We start from the raw sequence: 23,679 nt of genomic DNA, 5'->3' as shown, positions 1-23,679 counted from the left end.
TGTAATTAATAATATAATATTGTTATAAATCAATGTTAACTAAATTTTATTATAAAACCTTGTGAAGCAACGTAAATTTAGTGAGTTTTGGCAGGTTAACCTTAACACATCCAAATCTTCTGAAGTCAATGCGGTAACAGCCACTGTCCCGACCTTTTTTGTCACTCCTTCCTTTGAAAGGAGCTTTTCGCCGTTAAACTCGGCTCTTTTTCCAGCTTTACCGATTAGATCAGTTTAGACCTTACCTTGGGATTGTTTTTTTTTTCCCTTTAAGGATGACCCTTCTTATAGAAAACTGGCATCTAGAAAACTGGCATCCAAAGGTCCTCAACCAGGGAGAAATTGACAAATCTAGGATAAAGTCCACTTGAATCGACCAAAGGGAAAAATATAAATTATATACTATTTTTTAATAAATTCTATAATTATATTCTCTATTATGTAAAAATAGAAATGCTATATGAATTAAATATGACAAAATTACATTAACTAGAAAATTTTAAAAAATAAAATAAATTGTTATATTTAAATAAATTACCATTCATCATTAAAATAGGTTAAAATTAGTAAAATATAGTATTTTATACAAAAATAAATTTATTAACATAGGTTAAACTTTCATATCTACAAATATATATTATATTTTATTTATTTATTTTGAAACTCTCAACAATATATTATTTAAAATATTTATATACAAAAATATAATAGTATATAATAACCTTTAGTTCATATACTATTTAAAAACTATGTTACTAGAAAACTATGAAATTTTAGTAATTCACTTAGAATATCAATGACAAATAAAATTTTAATTATAATTTTTTTTTGTTTTAGTTATAACAAAATATGTTGAGAAAAATTTAGAAAATATTACCAAAAATTCAAATATTTTTTTATAAAATAATGTATTAATGTAGTAACAAAAACAAATTCAAAATTCATGTAATCTTCTAAACTCAAAAATAGTAGTGTAATTTTTAAAAGTTTAAATTTTGAAAAAAATATTCAAACTAAAAATGATAATATTTCAAATTCTACAAAAGATAAAATTATAGATGATAAATAATAAATTTTTGAAATGCACCACGAAAAAAAAAACTATATATGTTGTAAAATTAAAGCAATCTAATATTTTAAAATTTTAATTAATTAAACTTAATATCATAATATCCTATATTAATAAAATTTACTAAAATGATATGATAGATGTTACTATGTATAAAATTTATTAAAATAATAGTGCTATATTATTTAAATAAAATAGTGTTTTTACTTATAAATCCCCGTAAAATACTAAAATAATATATGCTAAAGTATTTTTTCTTAAACACAACATGTAAATATAAATTATCTTAAACATATTTCTTTTCTGTAATATAGATAAATAAATTTAAAAAATGTATTATAGCAAAATGTAGAAACTAAAAAAAAAAACATATTTTGAAAGAGGTTATCTATTTGATTATTTCATATTGTTATTTTATTGTACTTAATTCAAAAATATATTAGTAAGTAATAAAAACTAATAACAAAGAAAAATGTATTAAACAAATCATTATATATTAATAATGGCGAATAAGAAATATAAACAATAATATTATAGAGTTATACAATATATAATACTAAAATATAAATATATATTAAAACATTTGTAATAATATCAAATACATTTATAAAATTAAAAAAATCTACATGGACGTACGGGTTAAAATTTAATTTTACATTAAAATGAATAAGCTATAATTGTGACAATCCCAAACCTTTCACTACCGCGAAGTCAGCCAATTTCAAACCATGGTGAAAATAATGTTTACCAAAATCATTTATACATCACTAGAAGTTGAACTTTTAAAAGGATTCAATGAATTTAAGGAAATTTATTTTAAAAACTATTATAACTTTAAGATTTAAATTATATATCCTTTAAACATTATTAAAATTTATTTTTATTTGCTTATATGTCTCCATTGTATTATTTTCGACAAAAATATTATATAACTTTTGAAAAATGTGACACATCATTTATCCAATTATGACATATACAATTTTATTTATAAAATTTATATTTCTGGCAGAAAATTAAATATGACAATGACAAATAATTCACATATCACTATTAAAGTATTTTTTATAAAGATGGTTTGGCAAATATTTTGAAACGTGGTAATATATTCATACTTACATAATTATGTACATATATTTCTTAAAAATATGGTAATATAGTCACTAAAAAAATTAGGATATTTAATAATAAAACTCCTCAACTACTTTTGAATCGGAAGAATCCAACAAATACTGAAAGATGATAATAAATTACAAGCCAACAAGATAACATTCCATTTTAAACATACAAAACGAAAACAAGTACTCATTACATCAAATAACAATAAAATCACATGCATTCCAAATTAGAATAGTGAGTTTCTGAAAATCGCATAGATTATAAGAAACGCGTTACCAATGCATTTTTAGAAGTTTCTAATGGATTCCGATTTCATAACGTCTTCGAAACAAGGAATTCTTCAACAGGGTTTCCATGCGATCTATATTTCTATTAATTTTAGGTGTTGTCATAACTTTCAATGTTCTTCTCATATTCTTCTTAGTTCTTCTCAAATTTTTTTTTATATATCTAGGATATTAGGATTTTTTTATCTATTAAATAAAACATTTTGGTCATTTTTTTCCGTATGGTCTATTTTTGTGATCAAAACTTGAATATTGTCTATTTAGAAGAATTGCCCACAATTACATATCACAAAATATTTTTCATATAAATTTTCATGAAAAAAATTTGTTAAAAAAACAAATGTTATATACACAGTTAAAAGAAGAAGAAAGAAACTCTTTTTTAATCTCGTGGGTTCCGTTATGCTAATATTATTACTGACAAAAACCCTCTAACAGGCCCAACAAAGAAAGTCCCGCTCTCCAGCCTACATATTCTCCCGCGCTTTTTATCGACAACCCTTTTCTGTTTAGCGCCGCGCCCCTTTGTGTTTTGCCGAGTGAGGAAACAACAACACACACAGAGAACGTCGAAAGAAGAACAAGTTAGAAATGGAGGTGATACGATCTCAGAAACGAACTCCCTCCAACGACACCGTTTCAAATCCCAAGATCCCGCTATACCTCTCAGCTCCACAGATGGAAGTCCGATTAGAAGAATTCGAGCTCTTCGCCGTAGATCGCCTCCGAGGTTTAACTCAAATCCATCTCCTTATACTCGATGAGAATCTATCTGGGGTTTTGATCAATTTTGTTAATTTGTGGTTAGTTCTGAAAGGGGTCTCAGATGGATTAGCCCGCGGGAGAAACCCTAAGGAAATGGATGATCTGGTGAGCTTCACCGTGAAAACTCAATTGCTTCTAGATTGTTTTGTTATCTCAATCCGATTCGTTTTTGCGATTAAAGGTGGACACTTTGTGGAAAGAACATATGAGAGATCCTGATGCGTCTGTAATGTTGAACAAGGATATCATCTCACATTTTGTGTTACGTCTCGTTTATTGCAGATCGTAAGCTTTATTCTTGTCTTATTTTCTATCTTCAGTTTGTTTTGGTTTCCCAAAGCTGATTCTTTTTTTTTTTTTAAAAGGGATGAATTGAAGAAATGGTTTCTTAGCATGGAGACTGCTCTTTTCCGACATAGGTTCCGGCTTCAGAACTTTGAAGCTCAGGTACTTCTTTTTGGTTTGGTTTGCTTTTGGATGTATCTGGTGATAAAAGTTTAATTTTGTATTCTTGTTCACAGAGAGCAATTGTGGGAGAGTTTGGATTACCGTATAAGGCAGTCACAGGAGCAGAACTTGAGGTAACGTTTTAGAGGTTTATTTTATGGTGTTTATTCAGGATCCAAATCGTATATCTTTGACTATTTGCAGGGTTTGAAGGAGAGGTTGGGGCAAGTGGTACGTTCACTGGGTCAAATTTCACCTACCGGTAATAATATCTCTTTTTCGCATCTAGTGATGTTATCGTTTAGTATCAGCATAACATAGTAGCGGCGTGCCTGGTGTCAATAATTAGTCATAGATGGACTTTGTTGCATTTATATATGATTTTCTTACCTTCTTTATCTCTGAGCTATTTAGCAGTAGGACTTGTACTTTTTCTTACGGAAAGTTTCTTGTTTTATTCTTTGCAGTTGAAGCCGTATACTACAAGGTACGCCTGCATCTTCTTTTGTATATGTTCATATACCAAAAGCTAGGAGTTTCACTTATCTGATCCCATTATTCATTTACTCGTTATAAAAAAAAGGTTCCTTTTGAAGAGGTTCCTGACCTTGTAGCTAGCCGTAGAGTACTTATACAGAAAGGGTTTGCCTTTGTTGCTGGCAGTCAGGTAAGTATTGGTTTCCCTTTCCAGTTTCAAAATATAACGTCTCTTCAGTTGATAGTAGTTTCTCATTTGGATTTCCTTATTTCTCCTATCAGTTGGTTTCTCTTGTTGTCACACAATTTCGATCTCATATATCCAAGGCCCTTATTCTGACAAACAGGTTATTATTCCCTGGTTATATGAATACCTACAAGTTCTTCTTATAACTTGCTTTAACAAGACTTTTTTTTTTTGGCAGAAAATGGACTACGACCATTCGGGAGCGAGAGAAAGACAGACTAACTCCAGTTAAGCACTTGGACTTGAAATCAACTGCTTTATTCACTGTCCCTTGTCTCCTTAACTTTATTATCGTTAATCATTCAGATAGTAGAAGCCTTATCTACAAGCTACTTGGGTCCCGATTATTCGCAGGTAAGGATCGTCCTTTAAAACTTGTTATATTATTATACATTCATAGATATCATTGAAGCTGTTAATTTTCCTCCACAGTCAACTGAGTACGCTGAGATATCACTTAAGGATATTGATCAAGTTGCCAAGAGTTCCTTCCCACTTTGTATGAGGCATCTATTTGAAAAAGTAAGTTTGCCTCAGGGCTTTCAAAACTTCTATTCATCATTGTTTACATATCCTGCTCCCATGCAATGTAACATGTGAACGTTTACACTTTATACACACAGGTTCGAGAAGATCATCATCTAAAACATGGAGGAAGAATGCAACTGGGTCTATTTTTGAAGGTTCCTCTTTAATCCCTCTCCCTTTTCTCATATGTTTTCACATAATGAGTTGGGGCTAGTAAATATACACCGGTTATTTTTTCTTATGCTTTGTCTTCTATTTGTACATCACTAAGTTGTCTATTGATGTGTAGGGTGTGGGTCTGAAGCTGGATGACGCCCTAGCATTTTGGAGAGCAGAATTCACCAAAAAGGTAACTTGATTCCCAAATGTTTTATCTGCTAAGTTTTCGAATCTTTTCTCTCCTAGAGGTTAATGTGTACTATGTCATGTTTTTGCGTGCTAGCATATTTGAATAAGGAGGTGATGGGTAGACTATTATCTGCAGAAACTAAGTATTACTGAGCTATGGATACTTCTTTATTTTTCCTTTTTTATTCTTAGGTTGGCTCTGAGAGATTCGATAAAGAGTACGCCTACTCCATTCGCCATAACTACGGGAAGGAAGGCAAGAGAACGGTAAGATGCTTACTGTTTCACATATTTTTTATTACATGTCAGCGAAAGCTGCAATGATGAGCTTCTGATACCTAATTTTCACATTGCAATTACAGGATTATACCCCTTATGCTTGTCAGAAGATCATCTTATCTGCTCCTGGTGCTGGGGATCATCATGGCTGTCCTTATCGACATTTCAGGTCACTTTTCTTAGTAAAAATTTACTCTCTTTCTGTGAAAGAAAGGAATTAGGAAAGCATTATAATTTTCATATAGGTTGTTGTATCTACCAACCCCGCAAGTATTATTGTTGCTGGATAGAAACCGTTGCTAGCGGCTGCAAACGTTTTGAGCTTTAGCTTTAGTTTTCATTTATATCTTAATTAGGAAACATAGGGAGTATATCTTAAAGAGACGTAGACTCTTTCTATGAGCAGAAGTTGTTGCTATTTCCTCTTAATGTAGCTATAAAGCGAAACAATAATTGAAGTAAAAGATGTGTTAGGTGAATATCAGAGTAATGTATGTATCTCATGGATTTATGGTGCTAAAATGACAGTGAGGATAACCTGAGAGCAGCACTTGGTAGAATGGGATTGAGTTCTCGTGGAATGGAAGGTGTTATGGATCAAGTGCGGAACAAACATTATCAGGTTATTCATCTTTGTATCTCTAACTAAACCTTAAATCTTTTTTCTTACGAGCAAACACTAACGTGGTCTTCTTTATATGCATGTACAATAATACTAAAAGCTTGCATGCACAATGACCTTTGAAGCCGTTTATGGTACATCGTGTGATGCTGGTATCAACCATCCGAACCAATACTTCGAGGAGAGTCAGAAGATTTTGAAATCCAAGACGCCTCCTGCTCCGGTTTAAATAATGTTAAGCAAATTATGAATACGATCAGGAATTGTGTTGAATTAAAATCTAAGTTTTTCAGAAATTTCAACTCCAAAAACCATGGCATGCATAAACCTTTAGGCTTTTGCGCACTTCAAAGTCACAAGAATTAGATTTACACCAATATTCAAACCAAATATGGTCCTCTCCTCACTCACGCAATGTCTCCCTCGCCAGCATTATACATTGGATTCGGACTCAGTCTTATTTTACCAGCTCAGTGGCACTATTAGTGTCTTTGCATATGATCAACATGTCCTAAGGGTATTAAAATAAGCCAAGTTCCCAACTTCAAATCATCATGCAGTAATCATTTTCATATATTTTATAGACTTCAACGGTTGTGTTGTCAAAATTTATCAGAATATTCTGTTTGTTTTCTTCGTAATCAAAGTCTTTTATATTTTTATAAAGTGAGTATCCTACTAAAGATTTAAGTTTTTACCAAATATTCGTAATGAAGAACGGATATCTAAATAAATACAAATTTTAAGATTACTAGATCTTTTCTCCGCGCTACGCGCGGATAATATATTTTAATTTGTTACATTTACCATTTTTATTTGTATGTGAATTTTTGTATATTAAATTATATATAACTAATTTTTAAATTCGATTTTTATATATTTTTAGTTTGAAGTAAGTATTTTTATTATATGAAACACAATTAACTAATAAAATATGAAGAATCAAGTTCGAGATTTTAGAGTTATGTAAAAAAAAATTATGTATAGAACATAAATTATATTCGTTTAAAAGATTGAAATCTCATCTCGAATAAATTCACGAAAAGAAAAAGTACTCCAATAACATACTTAAAATATAAAACTCCCTTTTAAGAAAACGTATTTAATAATATTTTTTACGTGTAATAGTTGAAAACTGACAATTGAATATCGGTCTAGAATATTATTTTAATATATCTAATGGTAAAATATTAATTGTAATAAATTGTTTTTGAATTTTCTAATATTACATGAATTAGAAATCTTTCAAATTTAAAATCTATTTTATTAACATAATATATTTTTTATTCATTTATTATTTTTACATTACAAAATATTGCTTTAGTTTTATTTGTATATTAATTTTTAATAATTTAGTTTCTTTTAAAGTAATTTTAAAATTATCAAGAATATAATATATTTAAAATTATTTATTTAAATATATCCAAATATAATGTCTCATTTTTATGTGTGTTTGCGTTGAGCATATTTAATTTGTAGTTTGTATATTTAATAACACCTTGTTGTGTGTCGTTCTATAGTTTTAATAAATGTGTTGTCATTTCATTTTTATTACTACTAACATGATTTTTTAGTGATCAGTGATAATATATTTTTAACGTTATGATTTATATTTTATCGTATATTTTCTAAATTTTTATGCTGGCACTTTTTTTTAGAATCATTTTAATTAGATAATAGATTTAAAGATGTAAATAAAACGTTTATGTTGTAAATTTAGACTTTTTAGTATAACTGAGCACTATCAATTATGGAAGTTATATTATGATTTTATTTTACTAAATTTTTCTTTCTGTTTTTATTTATTTTTTTGTATTTTTACAATTTTATTGCCTTATTATTTAATTGCAGAGAATTTATATTTCTAATTTTTGTTTCATATATCTTAAAAGTCTTCGGTTGATTTTTGTTTGTTTTCTTTCTCCAATTACAATGTACAGTTCGACCATTTTGAGAGTAACATAATATTAGATGTTGATTATCTCACTCCAATTAATAATGCACAAAATTAGAAAAATTCAAGGTGATGCCACTTTACAATTTTGTCCTCATATCTATATAGAATTAATTTATAGATTAAGCTATTTATTTCAAAATGTAATTAGTTTTAATTAAAATCTGTAATATTTAAAAGATATTACTTTTGAAAACTGTCATTTAATTTATAAATTTAATCAATTACACAATAATTTACATAATTTAATTGGCCACACAATATCCAATAAGTATAAAGTTACATTGAAATATAAAAACAATTTATATAGTGAAACAAAAAAAAATACTTTTAAACCATTATATTATAAAGCAAAGGGAAAATTCAAATTATATTGAAACATTAGAATAGTAAGAATCAGAAAAGCTGAAATCTCAACGTCGATCATTTACGTCGGCCGTGACTTAGACCATCTCCAATGTATTCCTCTATTTTTTTTCTCTAAAATAGAGGAATATTTTCATAATAGAGATAGATTTGTCTCTGATGTATTTTTCTATTTTCTCTCCTGAAAAAAATATTCTTGATATATTCTTTTCTAAGTTTACAAATAATACTTTTTATTTGTGAAAGTTAAAAACTAACCCAATTTATTTTAGTATTTTATAAAATTATGATATTATTTATACTAAATATTTTTTTACAAACTATTATGTGAATAAAAAATATAATAATATTTATATAAATAATATATTTCACTAAAAAAATATTTTCGGTTATAATTATTTAAGTAAAAAGTTAAAGGATCATTTTGTAATAACAAATTGAGGAAGCGACATGGAAAAAATATAGTTTCTTCACTAAAAAAATATTTTCGGTTATCTTATATATTAAAACAGAAGTCACAACCTTAATTCATGTGTAATTTTTTAAAAAATGGACCTACTGGACATATTCCTAGAAAATCATGTTACATTTAATCTCTAGTCTTATCATTTAAATATTGGGCCTACCTGAATTTTTTATTGGGATATCAATAATTAGATTTAAACAATAGATGATCAATTAGATTTATAGATAGTGTAAATTAAATATTTATAATTTAATGTTGTAATACTATACCTTCATATGTTAATTATTTAAATATTTGTCGATGTTAATTTTTAAAATTATTAATTTTGTTTTTTAAATAACAACAATCATATTATCTAACAACGATTAACATTTACTACCTTAAACCAATGAAAACAAATTTAAAACTATATAGTTCATTTTAAAAATTAAACAAAACTAAATTTTTAATTATCTACTCGATGATATAAATCTATGTAAATAACGATTTTAATAAAGAAATAATAATCTAAAAGTATATATAGAAGAAGATACAAATGCATGTGAAAGTTTGAAACAATCTATTCAGTGAAAAAAATATACTGTAAACTTATTATGTTTTAAAAATTGATAAACACATATATATTATAATATATACCAATTTAGAATTGACAACAAAATATTTATATAAAAATAAATGATAATAAAATTCCGCGCGGTTGCGCAGATCGAGATCTAGTAATTGTTTAACTAAAAAGTTAAATGATCATTTTGTAAAAATAAATAGAGGAGGTGACATAGCAGAAATATAGTTTCTCATTGACCGATTATTTTCGCCTACGTGGACACTCTATCTAAAGCTTCTATCCTCCTTTTATTACTTACTATAGTTCTGGGCTACGACCGGGTTTTTTTGTTTAAATTTAGTTTTGATTATATCTTCTCAATGTTTATTTAGTATATAAATATCATGTATAAACTATAAGTAGCTAGACAGTTATAAAATTATATTTTGAATGTCCTAGATCATTTTGGTGTTGGGATGTGTTATATTTCTCACATAACCATGAGCGCCTTAGGACATTCTATAAGACTTGTTCTTGGTCATACGTGTCATTGTTGAGCATCAAGCTATGACTCCTTGTTCTTGGAAATAATGCCAACACTAACCGGATGCTCAACGACAGATATACAATCTGTGATTCCATTTATATACCTGCACCTTTTCATCTGAAATCTGAGTTTTATTATGTCAACTATTGTTGTGTTTTTTGTAGGTCAAGGAACTAAACTCAAATGTTGCTCTTTTAAAGAAGTACGTCATGCCATTTGCTTTTTTTTATTGCTGTCGAAGATATGTATACAATTGTTGGAAGTGTTGCTTGTTATTATGTTTGTGGTTGTCGATGATAATAAGGATGATTTTTTTAGACCTTCCTCTTCTTATAACATTCTTTTTTTTACATGGAAGAAAATGTCTTAAAAACTTCTAGTAAGGCTTTTTATTCTCGTCTTTGAAACAAACCAACAATGACACGCTGTTTATTCTCCAATTATATGAATACACCTACTTATCTAGAGTACTTACCGGGTCCTTGTCACTTTCAAACATAACCAACATCAAAAACTTATTTATAGAGAAAACTCCATGGTGGATGACTTTCATTACACACTTGAGAGGGGAAGAATATCACTACTATACATGGAGCTATGCCAGCTGAAAACTTCTGTCAACAGTATATTGACATTCCCACCTACTTCTGGACAAGAGATTGGCGAACCCGAGCACCTGTACCATCACCACCTGCAACCTATCATCATCATTATTGCTACAAACTCAACAAATTCAATTCTCATTGGTAAATGTTAAAGATGTATAAATATTACACACCATGATCTGCATCTTTTCTCTGCATTCTCTTGCACAATCATCCCCTTTCGCTGCAAAGGTCTCAAAAACGCCAAACCTTAACGTACAAAATCATGGTGTTTCACATCTGTAAGATCAAAAACCTGTAAATGTATAGCTACTATGAGCTCATAAAGCATATAAAATTAACATAAAAGCAAGCAACAACAATGCAAGTTATAAACAACAATGCAAGTTATAAAGTTTATGTCTTTTCATGGTAAGAAAAGTTGTAATCTTGTCAAGTACCATGAAAATTTGACACACGAATCTCAATTTTTAGAGCCAAAACAATGTTTTCCACCTAGAATCAGAGAAAGATAGAACACTAAGAATCTCATGGCTCTCAATCCCAGATAGATTCTACTTGTACCATATCCTTTAGAACAGAGTGATTCCATTCACTATATAAACCCAAATCTAGTGAAGCAGACTAAAGACCCTGTTCGTATAAGGAAAAAAGTAGCGACCCAGAACTATAATTAAATTCATTTGAACCAACATCAAATCTAACAATCATAATTAGCTTCGTCGGACAGTCAGGCCGGCTCCCACCCACCCCCTCCTTCGGCGTCTGAGCTTACTGACGAAGTAGTTGGCATCCGGTGACGTTTCAGTGGTGCTTCTCTTCTCCTTTTTCCGATACCGTTTTTCAATCCATGGCGCGGCGGATCCCTAGGAGTGCCTCATGGGTCCTGGCGGCTCGTTGGTCGAAGGTGTTGCTCTGCTAGAGGACGGTGGAGCCCCGGCGAATAATGAAAATCAGTCATTGGAATTTCTAGGGTTTGTATCGATCTGTTGGGAGGGGCTCGTTTGACGGCGGATCTACCACGGAGAAGGCGGTTCTCCAGGTTCGTTTACTTTCCGACATAGTTACTTCTCGAACGGTGAGTGTAGGAGGAGGATCATGTGATTGTTCGGACCTATGAGTGGTGGAGCCTCTTCGCAGTCAATATGGAGAGATAGGGACACTACAAAAAAAGGATCATATTACATCACTTAAATAGAATCACAAAAATAAATGATACTATTTAGAATTACTTATTAGGAAATGATACAAACGATGCGGTTATTAACTTGTTTGGCATCGATTGAATGAAATTGATGCAAATCTTTATTAGTTTACATCACTTTTTGAAAAATGATAGAAAATATGAGTTTACATCACTTATTAAATGATTCAAAAGTAAAATCATTTTAATAAATGTTGCAAATTTGACATCAATGATAAAAATGATACTAACATAATTTTCATTAGTTACTAATATGTACGTAGATCATTTCTGCTTATAAACGATTTTTTATGCTTTGATAAACTATTTCGAATTGATTTAATAAGTAAGCTACATTAATTGATATTTTTAATATTAAAAATATAACATATATATTAACTAAATAAAGAATCTGAAAATCTATATTAAAAAAAACATTTTTATACTCACTAGAATACATATTTAATTAAAAGAAAGAAATTATTCTATTTTTTTACAACTAATATTTTAAATTTTCGACCTAATTAATAAATGTTAATAGTTAATCTTATATATGTACTGCGTTAAATTGTTTTGTAAAGAAAATTGTAAACCATTAAAAATCTATATGTTTGTTACCAAAAATATAGCAATATCTCCTATTTTATCTCACCACTAGTTCACGTTTCCTTCTAATAAGAAATCAACTGAATAAAAGCAACGATCCTTTACATCTTTTTTGCAAAGTCTTTTCTTCCACACACAATTCTTTAACACAGTTTAAGAGAGGTTGAATCTGCAGATCTGAAATAATATTCTTGGAACCTTCGTGAAGTCTATTATTGTTTACCTCAGGAACCATTGGTTAAGGTTAGTCAATAGTGACAATCTGATGCAAACTTTTCTTTATATTGTTTTTGTCTATGAATCGGTATTTTCTTATATGAGTGATGATGATTATGGTTTTATTTGTAGAAGAAACTATTAGCTTAAAACCCTACAACCAACAGCAAAAGATACAGAGAATTGGAAGAAGAAGAAACTTGATCGAAGAACTCTTACGGCGAACTATGTTTATCTGTTTTTTTAATTGTGTTCTTTTGTTTTCTTGTTTTTGTAATTTTCTTATTTTTAATTGTAACATCAATGAAAAGAATATTTTACATCAATTATTTTTAATTGTAACATTAATATCAGTTATTGTAATTGATATATATTTTACATCATTTATAATAGTTGATGTAAATATTTAGCATTTTTACATCAATTATTAACAAAACGATGTGAATTATTTGCATCACCACTTTCAGAGTCATTTATATAAATGATGCAAAATTATTTTACATCATTTATAACTAATGCAAAAATACAAAATAAATGATGCTAAACAACAATTTTTTTGTAGTGGGAGTCAGTGTTCTTTGCGAATCCGACGTTATGTGGCCGCAGGACCCCCTCCTAGACGGCGGTGCTTTGAAAGTACACCGGCGACAGTTCTATCGGCTGGCATGGACACCCCGTCGTAGTGATGACCAGATAACTGAATCTCCATGCCGTCGGTGTTCATCGGAGGTCGAGGCGTAGCCTCCTTCGTGTTCTTCCCCATGTTCCAAATCTTTTTGTTTGAAATCTGTTGTTTGTTGTGTTTCATCTACTTCCTTGTAACCTAGCAGTCTCTGTTTCACCCCTGAGAAAGAGAAGAAGCCGAAGAGATACTGAAGATAAAAAGTTAAGAGAAAGAAGATTTTTCTAACCCAATAAATAATTCAGACGAAAACGCGATCGTATAATAAATATTTATCGTGTAAGTAAGGCCCACCAAAAGAAGAGAGAGTTTGCTGACGTGTCAAAACGGAATCTTCTGATTGGTCGATTTTATTATCCTACGTGGACACTCTCCCTGTTGATTATATAACCCTTTTATTATAGTATAGATTAATCTAAATAGATCGAAATTAATTATGAGTAGCACCACAATTTTGGATATTTGCTCTGTGTCCACCGGACAAGTATCATCCATAGTTCAGTAACGTCGGCCAAAGAATAAATATAATATTAATGAGAAAAAGAATCTTAAAAATAATGACAACTATACCCCGAAAAATTGTCAATGACAAGTTGAATTAATTTGTCGTCGTGCTCTCCAGTCTCTCTACATACTAAAGTCAAACGAGACTAGGGGTGATTCCGTAATTTCATTCCGTAGCTTCGAGGAGGACAGCTTGACAGGAATTAGTTTAACTATCTGTCGACCAATAGCCTCGCTTCAATAGCATGGGCATCGCCACAGAGGATCACGCATAACATCTATCTTCGTGGCTATCTGTCGGAAGCGTCCTCTGCTGTTCCCAGAGAAACTTGGTCAGTCTCATAGTCAATTTTTAACACCTTACTTCCTTCTTTCTTAAAATCCTCTTCTTTATCGTTAAATACTCTTTACCGACTCCTCTCTCTCTCTTAGTTACGATCCTTATCTTAATCCATCATTTGCGAACATCCTAGGAACGAAGACCGAACTGATCCTCATGTTTGTGTCGAGAGCAAAGTAGATTGATTCCTCAATCCATAGATCATTATGCAGTCTGGTGAGTTTCTCAACACAGAAAGGCTAAAGGTTAAACCTTTCGTTTTCTTCAGTCTTCCGATGACTAAAGGCTAAACCTTTTTGTTTGTTTGTATAGAATACGAGATTAGTAATCTGTACCATGAAGCTCAGACTCGTTGGTTGAAACCCCCTGAGGTGCACTTCATTTTGCAGAATCATGAACGCTATCAGCTAACACATAAGGCACCTCAAAACCCTCCCAGTAAGTTTGACTTTTACTCGTTCTTTACTAGTTTGAGATGAGACGAATTTAGTTTTTGATACAAAAGGCTTGCAACTTTGTTGTCTCAGGTGGGTCTTTGCTTCTTTTCAATAGAAGGGTTCTTAAATTCTTCCGTAAAGATGGTCATCAGTGGCGGAGAAAGAAGGATGGTAGAGCTATCGCTGAAGCTCACGAACGCCTTAAGGTTGTTTTAGGGATACTTATCTTTAAGTTCTTAGATGTTAGTTTGCTAGTGGTTAAGATTATTCCAGTCTTTAGATATGTTCTTTAAGGTTGTTAATGACTCCTTTGATGTGTGTGTTGTGAACAGGTGGGTAACGTCGAGGCTTTGAGTTGTTATTATGTCCATGGAGAGCATGATCCTACTTTCCAGAGACGTATCTACTGGATGCTAGATCCGTGAGTGCTGCACTCATATTCCATACTTCCTAATTTGTGATGTAAAAGTGAAATGTTTTCTGACATGGAGTTTATTGCTCTTTATATCAGGGAGTACGACCATATTGTTCTTGTTCATTACAGGGACATAAGTGACGGAAAAGAGGTGACTTTCTCCTATAAGTTATACTTTATTATACCATAAGTTCGGTTTCATTGTGTGACGTTATGGTTGGCTTTATCATTTCAGGGAAGACAAACCAGTGGAACTGTTTTGCAGTTCTCACAGAATGCTTCCACTCTCTTTTCAAGTCCAAGCTCCATTGGGACTCAGAATGCAAGCTACAATCACTACATTGGTGACTCTGCTGATGTACTTCAGCAGCATTCATCTACTTCTCCGGAGGTTAACTCTGAAGTTGTCTTTAACAGTAACGGAGTTGAGACCCCTCAAGGCAGTGGAAGCTCTTATGAGTTTGAAAATAGGCAGGCTATAAAGAGGCTTGAGGAACAGCTGAGTCTCGGTGATGACATTGTTAGTACTGTTGATCCACTCTACGCTCAAAACGAAAGTTTGGATAGTCTCCAGTTTCTTGCTCAGCCAGGGACTGTGTACCAGAGACCAGAGAATAACAAACTAGAAAGATGTTATGGAGGGTATGTTGGAGCCCAATATAATGTAGATCCACTCTACAGTCAAAACGAAAGTTTGGATAGTCTGTTATCTTTAGACTCTGCTGAGGACATCAATCACCTTGCTCAACAAGCAACTGGACATCAGAGACCAGAGAATAACAGACTAGAGAGAAGTTACGGAGGGTATATTGGAGCCGACTATCATCCTAACAATGTCACCCTCGCAAAGAATGATACAGGTACGCCCAAAGTTACAAAACATTGGTTTTCCGATACTTGGTTATTCTTTCTTTCTATTTCTCATTGTAGCAGACTGTATAGCTTCCTTGTTTGTCTTTTTATGATATTGTCCATACCCGGTACTGGATAAGGTTATTAGGAAAGAGTAAAAAGAATTCTTGTTACAGGTGGTAATGGAGGGAGTGGAGATCAAGAGTCTGAATCTTGGAAAGATGTGCTGGAGGCATGTGAGGCTTCTGTAGCTCTTAACTCTGAGGTAATTCAAGCAAGGAAGACTATTTTGTATCTGTTAACTAATTAAGTAAAACGTTTATAATGTGGGAGTTAATCTACTGTTTTATTGAAATCAGGGAAGCACACCAAGTTCGGTGAAAGGATTGCTACCTGGAATGCAGGAAGATTCTAACTGGAGTTACAGCAACCAGGCTGACCAAAGTATGTCATCTGCTTTGCTAAAGAATACTGTTAGGCTCTTCAACGTCGTTCAGTTCTAATAGTTGTTTTAAAATTTCAGGTGCATTGTTACTGCCTCAAGAACTTGGTTCTTTCGAACATCCTGCTTGCTATCCTGAGCTAGGAGATCCTGAGAATAATGCCGAGTACAGTAGAATAATGGATGATGAAGGGATAATCAGGATGCCTCTCCAGCAAGAAATGAGACCGACAGTTTCACATAAGCAAGAGTTTACTATCCAGGACGTTTCACCACAGTGGGGTTACGCCAATGAAACTACAAAGGTGTGATCTCTTGACCATCTTTTTAAATATTTAGATGAGATTCTGGTCTATGTGGGAGTTGATAAATCTACTCTTTATAAGTGATATACAGAAAATGATGCTTAGAATAAATGGTTGGTGATTAATTGGACAATGCAGGTGATAATCATTGGATCATTTCTCTGTGATCCAACTGAATCAACATGGTCTTGCATGTTTGGAAGCGTTGAAGTTCCTTTTGAGATCATTAAGGATGGTGTCATACGCTGCGAAGCCCCTCCATGTGGCCCTGGGAAAGTGAACTTACGCATTACTTCTGGAGATGGACTCTCTTGTAGTCAAATAAAAGAATTCGAGTATCGTGACAAGCCTGACACATCTTGCTCTAGGTGCAGTAGAGATGAGCTTTTCTTACTTGTTAGGTTTGTGCAAACTCTTCTATCAGATAAGAAAAGCAACATAGAACCAGACATTGATAAGTTGAAGAAAATCAAAGCTGATGATGATGAGGAATGGAGCCATATTATTGACACGATTCTAGATGACACTGCAACACCATCCAGTACAGTTGATTGGCTTCTACAAAAACTGCTTAAAGATAAACTGGATGCGTGGCTGTCTTCGAGATCCCAAGATGAAGATCAAACATCTTGTTCTTTGTCAAAGCAAGAACAAGGCATTATTCATATGGTTGCAGGCCTTGGCTTTGAGTGGGCACTTCATCCAATTCTTGGTCTTGGAGTCAGTGTGGATTTTCGTGATAGTAACGGATGGAGCGCTCTTCATTGGGCTGCACGCTATGGGAGGTGAGCAGCCTATAAACAGTAGACCAACACTGTTATTTAAACTTTTCTTATTTGAATAGAGTGAAAGATTGTTATAGCATCATAAGTCAAATATTGCTTTCATCTGAATCTAATAACCGATACTGTTGTCTTTGCTGTGGCAGAGAAAAAATGGTGGCTGCCCTTATAGCCTCAGGGGCATCAGCTGGAGCAGTGACTGATCCCAACGCGCAAGACCCTGCTGGTAAAACCGCAGCTTCTATTGGTGCTTCTAACGGCCACAAGGGTCTCGCCGGTTATTTATCCGAGGTGGCGCTAACAAACCATCTCTCGTCGCTCACACTCGAGGAAACAGAACACTCTCTAGGCTCAGCTCAAGTGCAAGCAGAGATGATCGTGAATTCCATCTCAGGAAGAAGTCCTCCCGGTAATGACGATCCACATTCACGGGCTGCATTGAGAAACGTAGCTCAAGCAGCTGCGAGAATCCAGGCAGCTTTTCGTGCGCATTCGTTCAGGAAGCGACAAGAGAGAGAAGCAGCTATGGCTGCTTGCTATCAGGAGTACGGAATCTATGCAGATATCGAAGGGATCGCAGCCATGTCGAAGCTAGCGTTTGGAAATGTGAAGAACTACAACTCAGCAGCTTTGTCTATCCAGAAGAAGTACCGTGGCTATAAAGGTCGAAAAGAGTTTCTTGCCAAGCGCCAGAAAGTTGTGAAGATACAGGTTTGATTATATTTGTGTTTTTTTTGTCATTAGCCTTTGGTCTCTTTATCATCTTTCTATCCTTGGCAGGCTTATGTTCGAGGCTACCAAGTAAGGAAGCATTACAAGGTTATCTGCTGGGCAGTAGGGATACTAGATAAGGTTGTACTGAGGTGGAGAAGAAAAGGTGTTGGCCTTAAAGGGTTTAGGCAAGATGTAGAGAGTAGAGAGGAGGAGAGTGAAGATGAAGACATTCTCAAAGTGTTTCGCAAGGAGAAAGTAGACGGAGCAGTGAATGAGGCTTTCTCTCGTGTTCTGTCGATGACTAATTCTCCGGACGCTCGCCAGCAATACCAGCGCGTGCTCAAGAGATACTGTCAGACAAAGGTGAGTACTAGTTAACTTAGGAGGATATAGTTAGTTAACTAATAAGTTAGTGTGTTTGAGGTGTTTTTTGAATGATTCTTTAAATGTTTGAAGGCTGAGCTTGGGAAAACAGAGACATTAGGAACAGACGGTGGTGATGAGGATGATGATGTGTTGCTGGACATAGCGGATATGCGATATGAGAATTTGCGTACACTGCCTTGAGAGGGAAAGACAGGCAGCTAGATAAAAAAACTGTGGATTTAGAGGGGTATTAAATAATAATAATAGTCTGTAGATTTATGAAGTTTCAAGAGTGAAAGTAGTTTTGTAGAGTGTTGCATTGAAGAAGAAGAAGAAAACAAGTGGGAAAAGATGTTATTAGTTGTGAGTGTTTGTAAATGATCTCTCTCTCTCTATTGTGGCTAACTTATAAAAGCTTAAATGGATTTTTCTTGTAAAAGGGAAAAAACAAAGAAGATAAATCATAAGTTTATAGAGGCAATCAGGCAAGTCTAACATAGAGGTGGCACGTGCGTATCTCCAAGCCGTCTTTGGGTAGAAAAACAAACAAAGAACCATGAAGGATGTCCATTAGCCACATACGACTGAACCAATCCTTTTCTTATAACATGTTGAACAATGAAAGAGGCTCCTCTATTCTCCTCGTGCTTGACCACCCTGAGCTGATACTCTTTCATAAAGTTAAGCTTCAGCTTAATCCCCTCCCCCTGGTGCCTAAACGCAGGCCACTGATGAGGTTTTTCTACTGCACAGAACATCTCTTTAAAATCACCAGTAGAGATAATCTTACTGAAATACAAACTGGTCATACTTTCCACTGCCCACAAAATGGTTGTCAGCCTAGCTTCGTCCAAGCTGAGCACATTAGAGAAGGTTACTGTGAATTAGAACAACTCCTCTGTAATTCCTAAACCACCCACGCTCCATCCATCAGCCCCTTCTCCTTATCCCACTCGAAAGCCACATTACACATCAACCACCCTTGATGAGGAGGTCTCTCCACCAACCTATGTTCTGACCATTGATGTAACAGCTTCATTTGATACTTCTCTCTCCACTAGCTGAGCTAAATACCAATCTGTCGATTCCTTTTTTCCTTGAGCTGAATCTCCATTGGCGACCATCTTATGCCATTAAAGAAGAAATCATTTATGCTCTTCCAAATAAAAGAAATCATTTATGCTCTACCAAATAAACCACACTATCATTGGCCAAGCTATTTTATCCTCAATATCACCACGCGACACCGATTTTATATTAAGAAGAAAATTGATATTAGTGCAAGCATTGGCTTTCTGAAAAAAAAAAAAAAAAAAAAAAAAAAAAAAAAAAAAAAACATTGGCTTTCTGAAACCCATATTGGCTTCCTGGAGCCCAAACCTGTCTTGAACTTAGAGCATTCAAAAAGCGAGTGATGAATCGATTCTTCATCCATACCACACAACTGACATCTTTCATCCACCTTCATTCCTCTAGCATTGATTAGACCACAGGAAGGGCCTCACTCAGCGGTTTCCATAGAAAAATCCTGATCTTGGGTATCGTCTGAATCTTCCAAACCTTCTCATGTATAGTATTTAGCGGAGGACAAGGACTTCAGAATGATTAGTCTTAATCTTCAAATTTCTAGCCAACTAGTAACCAGATTGTACATTCAGATTTCTACTTCTATTATGTTCTATGTGAGATAACAAACTAAGTCCCACATTGGAGAATTAAACAAAGAGTGTCTAATATATAATATATAAAGAGATGTTCAATTCTAATAGTACGAGGCCTTTTGGGATGAAAACCAAAAGTAAATTCATGTGGGCTTTGCCAATTTAGCCCAAAGTGGAAAATATCGTACTAATCGAATAATATAGAGTTGGACACGGGATTTCACAATCCCAACATTCTAATCGTTCCGATGTCACCGTCAGAAACGAAAGAGGGGGAGCGGTGGAAGAACTTGAATCGTTCCGACGTAAGAGCCTCCACCCCAACGACCCTGCGATTTTTACGGTTAGAGAGAAAAAGGGGGTGTGTGGTCTCACACCTCTCAAAGGCTCTATAGAGTTAAAATCTTGTTCACATGATATATTTCATGCACCATATCCCGTCTTGTATCCTTTCTCCATGATCGACAATTCGGGCATTAAGCAACCCAAACTCTTCTTCCTCTTGAAGCTTCTGCTTTTTCGACATAGGTATATCAACGCAATGTCTGAAGCACTTATTATGGATCTTACTCTGCTACAAGTTTCACGCCGCTTGAATTTTCGTATGCAAATGTTAGACCAGCTTTTTTTAGCGGAACTTCATACAGACAGCTACATTTTTGGGACTGATGGCAGCCTTGTCTCTATGGATTCCAGTCCATAGCATAACTGGTTGCTAAGAAGTTCTAATCCCCCAAAGGAGACAGTACAGACCACTAAACCGGCTCCAAATTCTCTAGTTAGACCTAAGCATAGCTCTATCTTCGTCCGGCCAAGAAAAACAACTTAGTTCTTGAGAGAATTCGAACCCACGACTGATAGGTTTACGTCTTACCCTAAACCTTCTTCTTTTAACTAGGCTACTACTACTAGTCTACTGCTTAGTTCATTATGGAATATTGAATTTAAGTTCTTAGAGAACCTTAATTGCTTTAGATACTTAAAATTATAATTAATATATTTCTCATACAAAATTATAATAAAATATTTCTCATATAAATAGATTATTGACTTCAAATTTAAATGATAAAAGGTTATAATCAATCACGATAAAACACTTGGCATGAAAGATTTTTGTGAGTTTATCAGAATATATGGGTTGAAATCTCAGTTCTCTTTCAAATTTTTTTTATTTTTTAAATGTTTTCTAAAAGCTGATATACTCTCTTGTATCTCAACGATATAGAAACATCTTTAGCCAGTGTACTATTTGCTGTTTTCGCAAAATGATGCCCCATAAAGAGGGTTATATATATATATATATATATATATAAAGTATGATCATCTATATTGCTATGGTACATATTGATTTTATTTTATAGAAATTTGATTAATAAGACAGATGTGTTTTCATAACTTTTATCTTATTTATTAATGTAGAATCCTATTTGGACTAAACCTTTAGCTATTGTATTATATTTTACTTTTTAGACCTTTTTAAAATATTTTTATCTACGAGGCAAAAATCGGAAACCAAATTACTCATGAATGATGTCGGGTGAGCCTAACCATACTCTTTCGATTTTAGACCTTCTAAATTATAATTAATCTAATTTATTAAAATAAAAAATTTCTGAAAAAAATCTTTACTTGATGTGTTTATTACAATATATGTTGCTGATTTTTACTATTAATTTAAATTATTCACTAATGATAATTTGGTAAAAGAAATAAGAAAAACTCTTGGGTCATATAAATAATACCATATACTACCAAGCTAATACATACACATATGATAGAATATATGATATATAAATCACATCTAACTATACCATAATATTTAATACTAATACATGAAATGATTTGATAATAAATCTAAAAATAACTAATATATTTAAGTGTATAAATCTGATTCAGATATATTCGGATATTCGTAACAATTTGGTTCGGATCGGGTCCGGTTCTGATTCTCTAGATACCAAAATTTTGAATCTGTTCGGATATTTAATCAGTTTTGGTTTGGGTTCGGTACTATTTTTTCTGGATCAGATTCGGTTTAATTCTTAGGATTCGGGTTTTATGCACAGCCCTACAATACTATATTATGTGTTACATAATAATGTTGTTATACTATAAATACGTTTAAGTTATTATTTTTAACACACATATAAATTATTTGACACAATAATATACTATACGTTTTGAAAATTAACCGTTATAATATATTTAAATAAATTTTAATTCCAAATCAAACAAATCTATAAAGTATGAATTCAGATATATCAGAACATATAATCCCAACAGTTACTAATTGTATACTAGAGATTGACCCGCACGCCCGTGCGGGTGTTAATTTTTACGGTTTTATAAATTATTTGTTATTTTATCATTAGTGTTATATATTTAAGATGTGTCGTCGTATAACTAATTGTATTCAAAATATTTGGATTGAATCGGGTAATAAGATTATTTTTGGTACAAATATACACTCTTTTCAGATACATTGGTTAATTAAATATTTTTATATTTCTACACATCAAAATCAAAATCATTCAGACCCGAGAGGATCCAACTCAAGCATCATACATAAATTTATAATATCCAAGTGACGCCTAATTTAAAAATCCAAAAAAATTAATCCCGAAAGAAACAACTTGTACCTCAATGAGTATCCGAATGTCCATACTTAACTGATTTTGCAAATAGATTAAAAAGGAAACTCTTTCTATATATTTGGCAAAAATAAGAAAAATAGAAAGAATTTTTTATTTAATAAAATAGTTATATGAAGTGAAACATTAAGTGATAATAAATGTAATACTTTTTAATTATTTTGATTTAAATTATTATCTTGTTCATATAAACTATGCCTTTGAATTATGTGTTTTGCTATGTAATTTTTCACCAATTGGAACTAAGACAAAAGAAAGTTTTAGTAAAACATATTAAACCAAACTATTAACCATATGCAAAACTCGGTTATCTTACATTTTTATTTTTTTTTATAATTGCACAAAGTTAATATTGATTAACTAATAAATAAAAATCTACATTATTACTTTTACGGTAAATATAATTAATGATGTGATATATTGTTAAAGTAATATAATTAATGAAATTACTAAAATAAAACTATACTTATATTTTTATACATTAATATTTGTTTTTCATAATTAGTGTTTTATATTTTAGATATGTCGTAATATAACTAATTGTATTCAAAAGATCCGGATCGAATCAGATAATATGGTTATTTTTGGTACAAATATCCAAACCCGTTTCAAATACATTGGTTATTTAGATATTTTAGGGTCATATACATCAGAACCAAACTCATCCAGACTCAAAAGGATTCAACTCAAAACCTACACATAAATTTATAATATTCAAGGAGTGAGTAATTTTAAAACAAAATAAAACGATACCCGAAAGGAACGACTCGTACCTAAGTGGATATTTAGTGTTCATGCCTAACTGATTTTATAAACTAATATAAATGATATTTTTTATGTGTTTTGCTAAATTAAG

The 23,679-nt window shown here is 32.4% G+C and overlaps 2 protein-coding genes and 1 long non-coding RNA gene across 4 annotated transcripts; 2 read left to right on the top strand and 1 right to left on the bottom strand.

Annotated features, from left to right (window-relative positions):
* The first annotated feature begins 2,906 nt into the window (after positions 1–2,906).
* LOC103852392 (probable DNA primase large subunit) lies at positions 2,907–6,556 on the top strand. The gene is made up of 18 exons (XM_009129297.3): positions 2,907–3,202; positions 3,281–3,342; positions 3,419–3,522; positions 3,603–3,684; positions 3,759–3,818; positions 3,889–3,946; positions 4,152–4,171; positions 4,268–4,351; positions 4,444–4,508; positions 4,587–4,635; positions 4,715–4,762; positions 4,841–4,930; positions 5,032–5,091; positions 5,226–5,285; positions 5,477–5,551; positions 5,647–5,732; positions 6,092–6,185; positions 6,286–6,556. The coding sequence occupies exons 1-18, from the start codon at positions 3,064–3,066 to the stop codon at positions 6,412–6,414; spliced, it is 1,365 nt and encodes a 454-aa protein (XP_009127545.1). The 5' UTR covers positions 2,907–3,063; the 3' UTR covers positions 6,415–6,556.
* Positions 6,557–10,368: 3,812 nt separating this feature from the next.
* LOC103837583 lies at positions 10,369–11,847 on the bottom strand. Its single transcript, XR_626930.3, has 2 exons — positions 10,841–11,847; positions 10,369–10,760 (listed from the first exon to the last, which is right to left on the bottom strand). It is a non-coding gene; the product is annotated as an uncharacterized LOC103837583 (long non-coding RNA).
* A 2,228-nt stretch (positions 11,848–14,075) lies between these two features.
* Positions 14,076–18,992, top strand: LOC103852389 (calmodulin-binding transcription activator 4). Of its 2 annotated transcripts, XM_033283528.1 has the most exons (14): positions 14,076–14,190; positions 14,332–14,414; positions 14,511–14,636; positions 14,726–14,841; positions 14,968–15,056; positions 15,147–15,201; positions 15,286–15,910; positions 16,079–16,167; positions 16,262–16,346; positions 16,426–16,649; positions 16,788–17,434; positions 17,578–18,142; positions 18,212–18,508; positions 18,602–18,992. In XM_033283528.1, the coding sequence occupies exons 2-14, from the start codon at positions 14,405–14,407 to the stop codon at positions 18,710–18,712; spliced, it is 3,039 nt and encodes a 1,012-aa protein (XP_033139419.1). In that variant the 5' UTR covers positions 14,076–14,190; positions 14,332–14,404; the 3' UTR covers positions 18,713–18,992. The 2 variants fall into 2 exon arrangements, with proteins under 2 accessions (XP_033139419.1, XP_009127544.1); XM_009129296.3 differs by having other exon boundaries at positions 14,100–14,414.
* The last annotated feature ends 4,687 nt before the right edge of the window (positions 18,993–23,679 follow it).

The sequence above is a fragment of the Brassica rapa genome, chromosome A02 (genome assembly GCF_000309985.2).
Source record: "Brassica rapa cultivar Chiifu-401-42 chromosome A02, CAAS_Brap_v3.01, whole genome shotgun sequence".
Lineage (NCBI taxonomy): Eukaryota > Viridiplantae > Streptophyta > Magnoliopsida > Brassicales > Brassicaceae > Brassica > Brassica rapa.
Note: the sequence above shows the minus strand (reverse complement) of the source record. Positions and strands in the feature narration are given on the sequence as shown.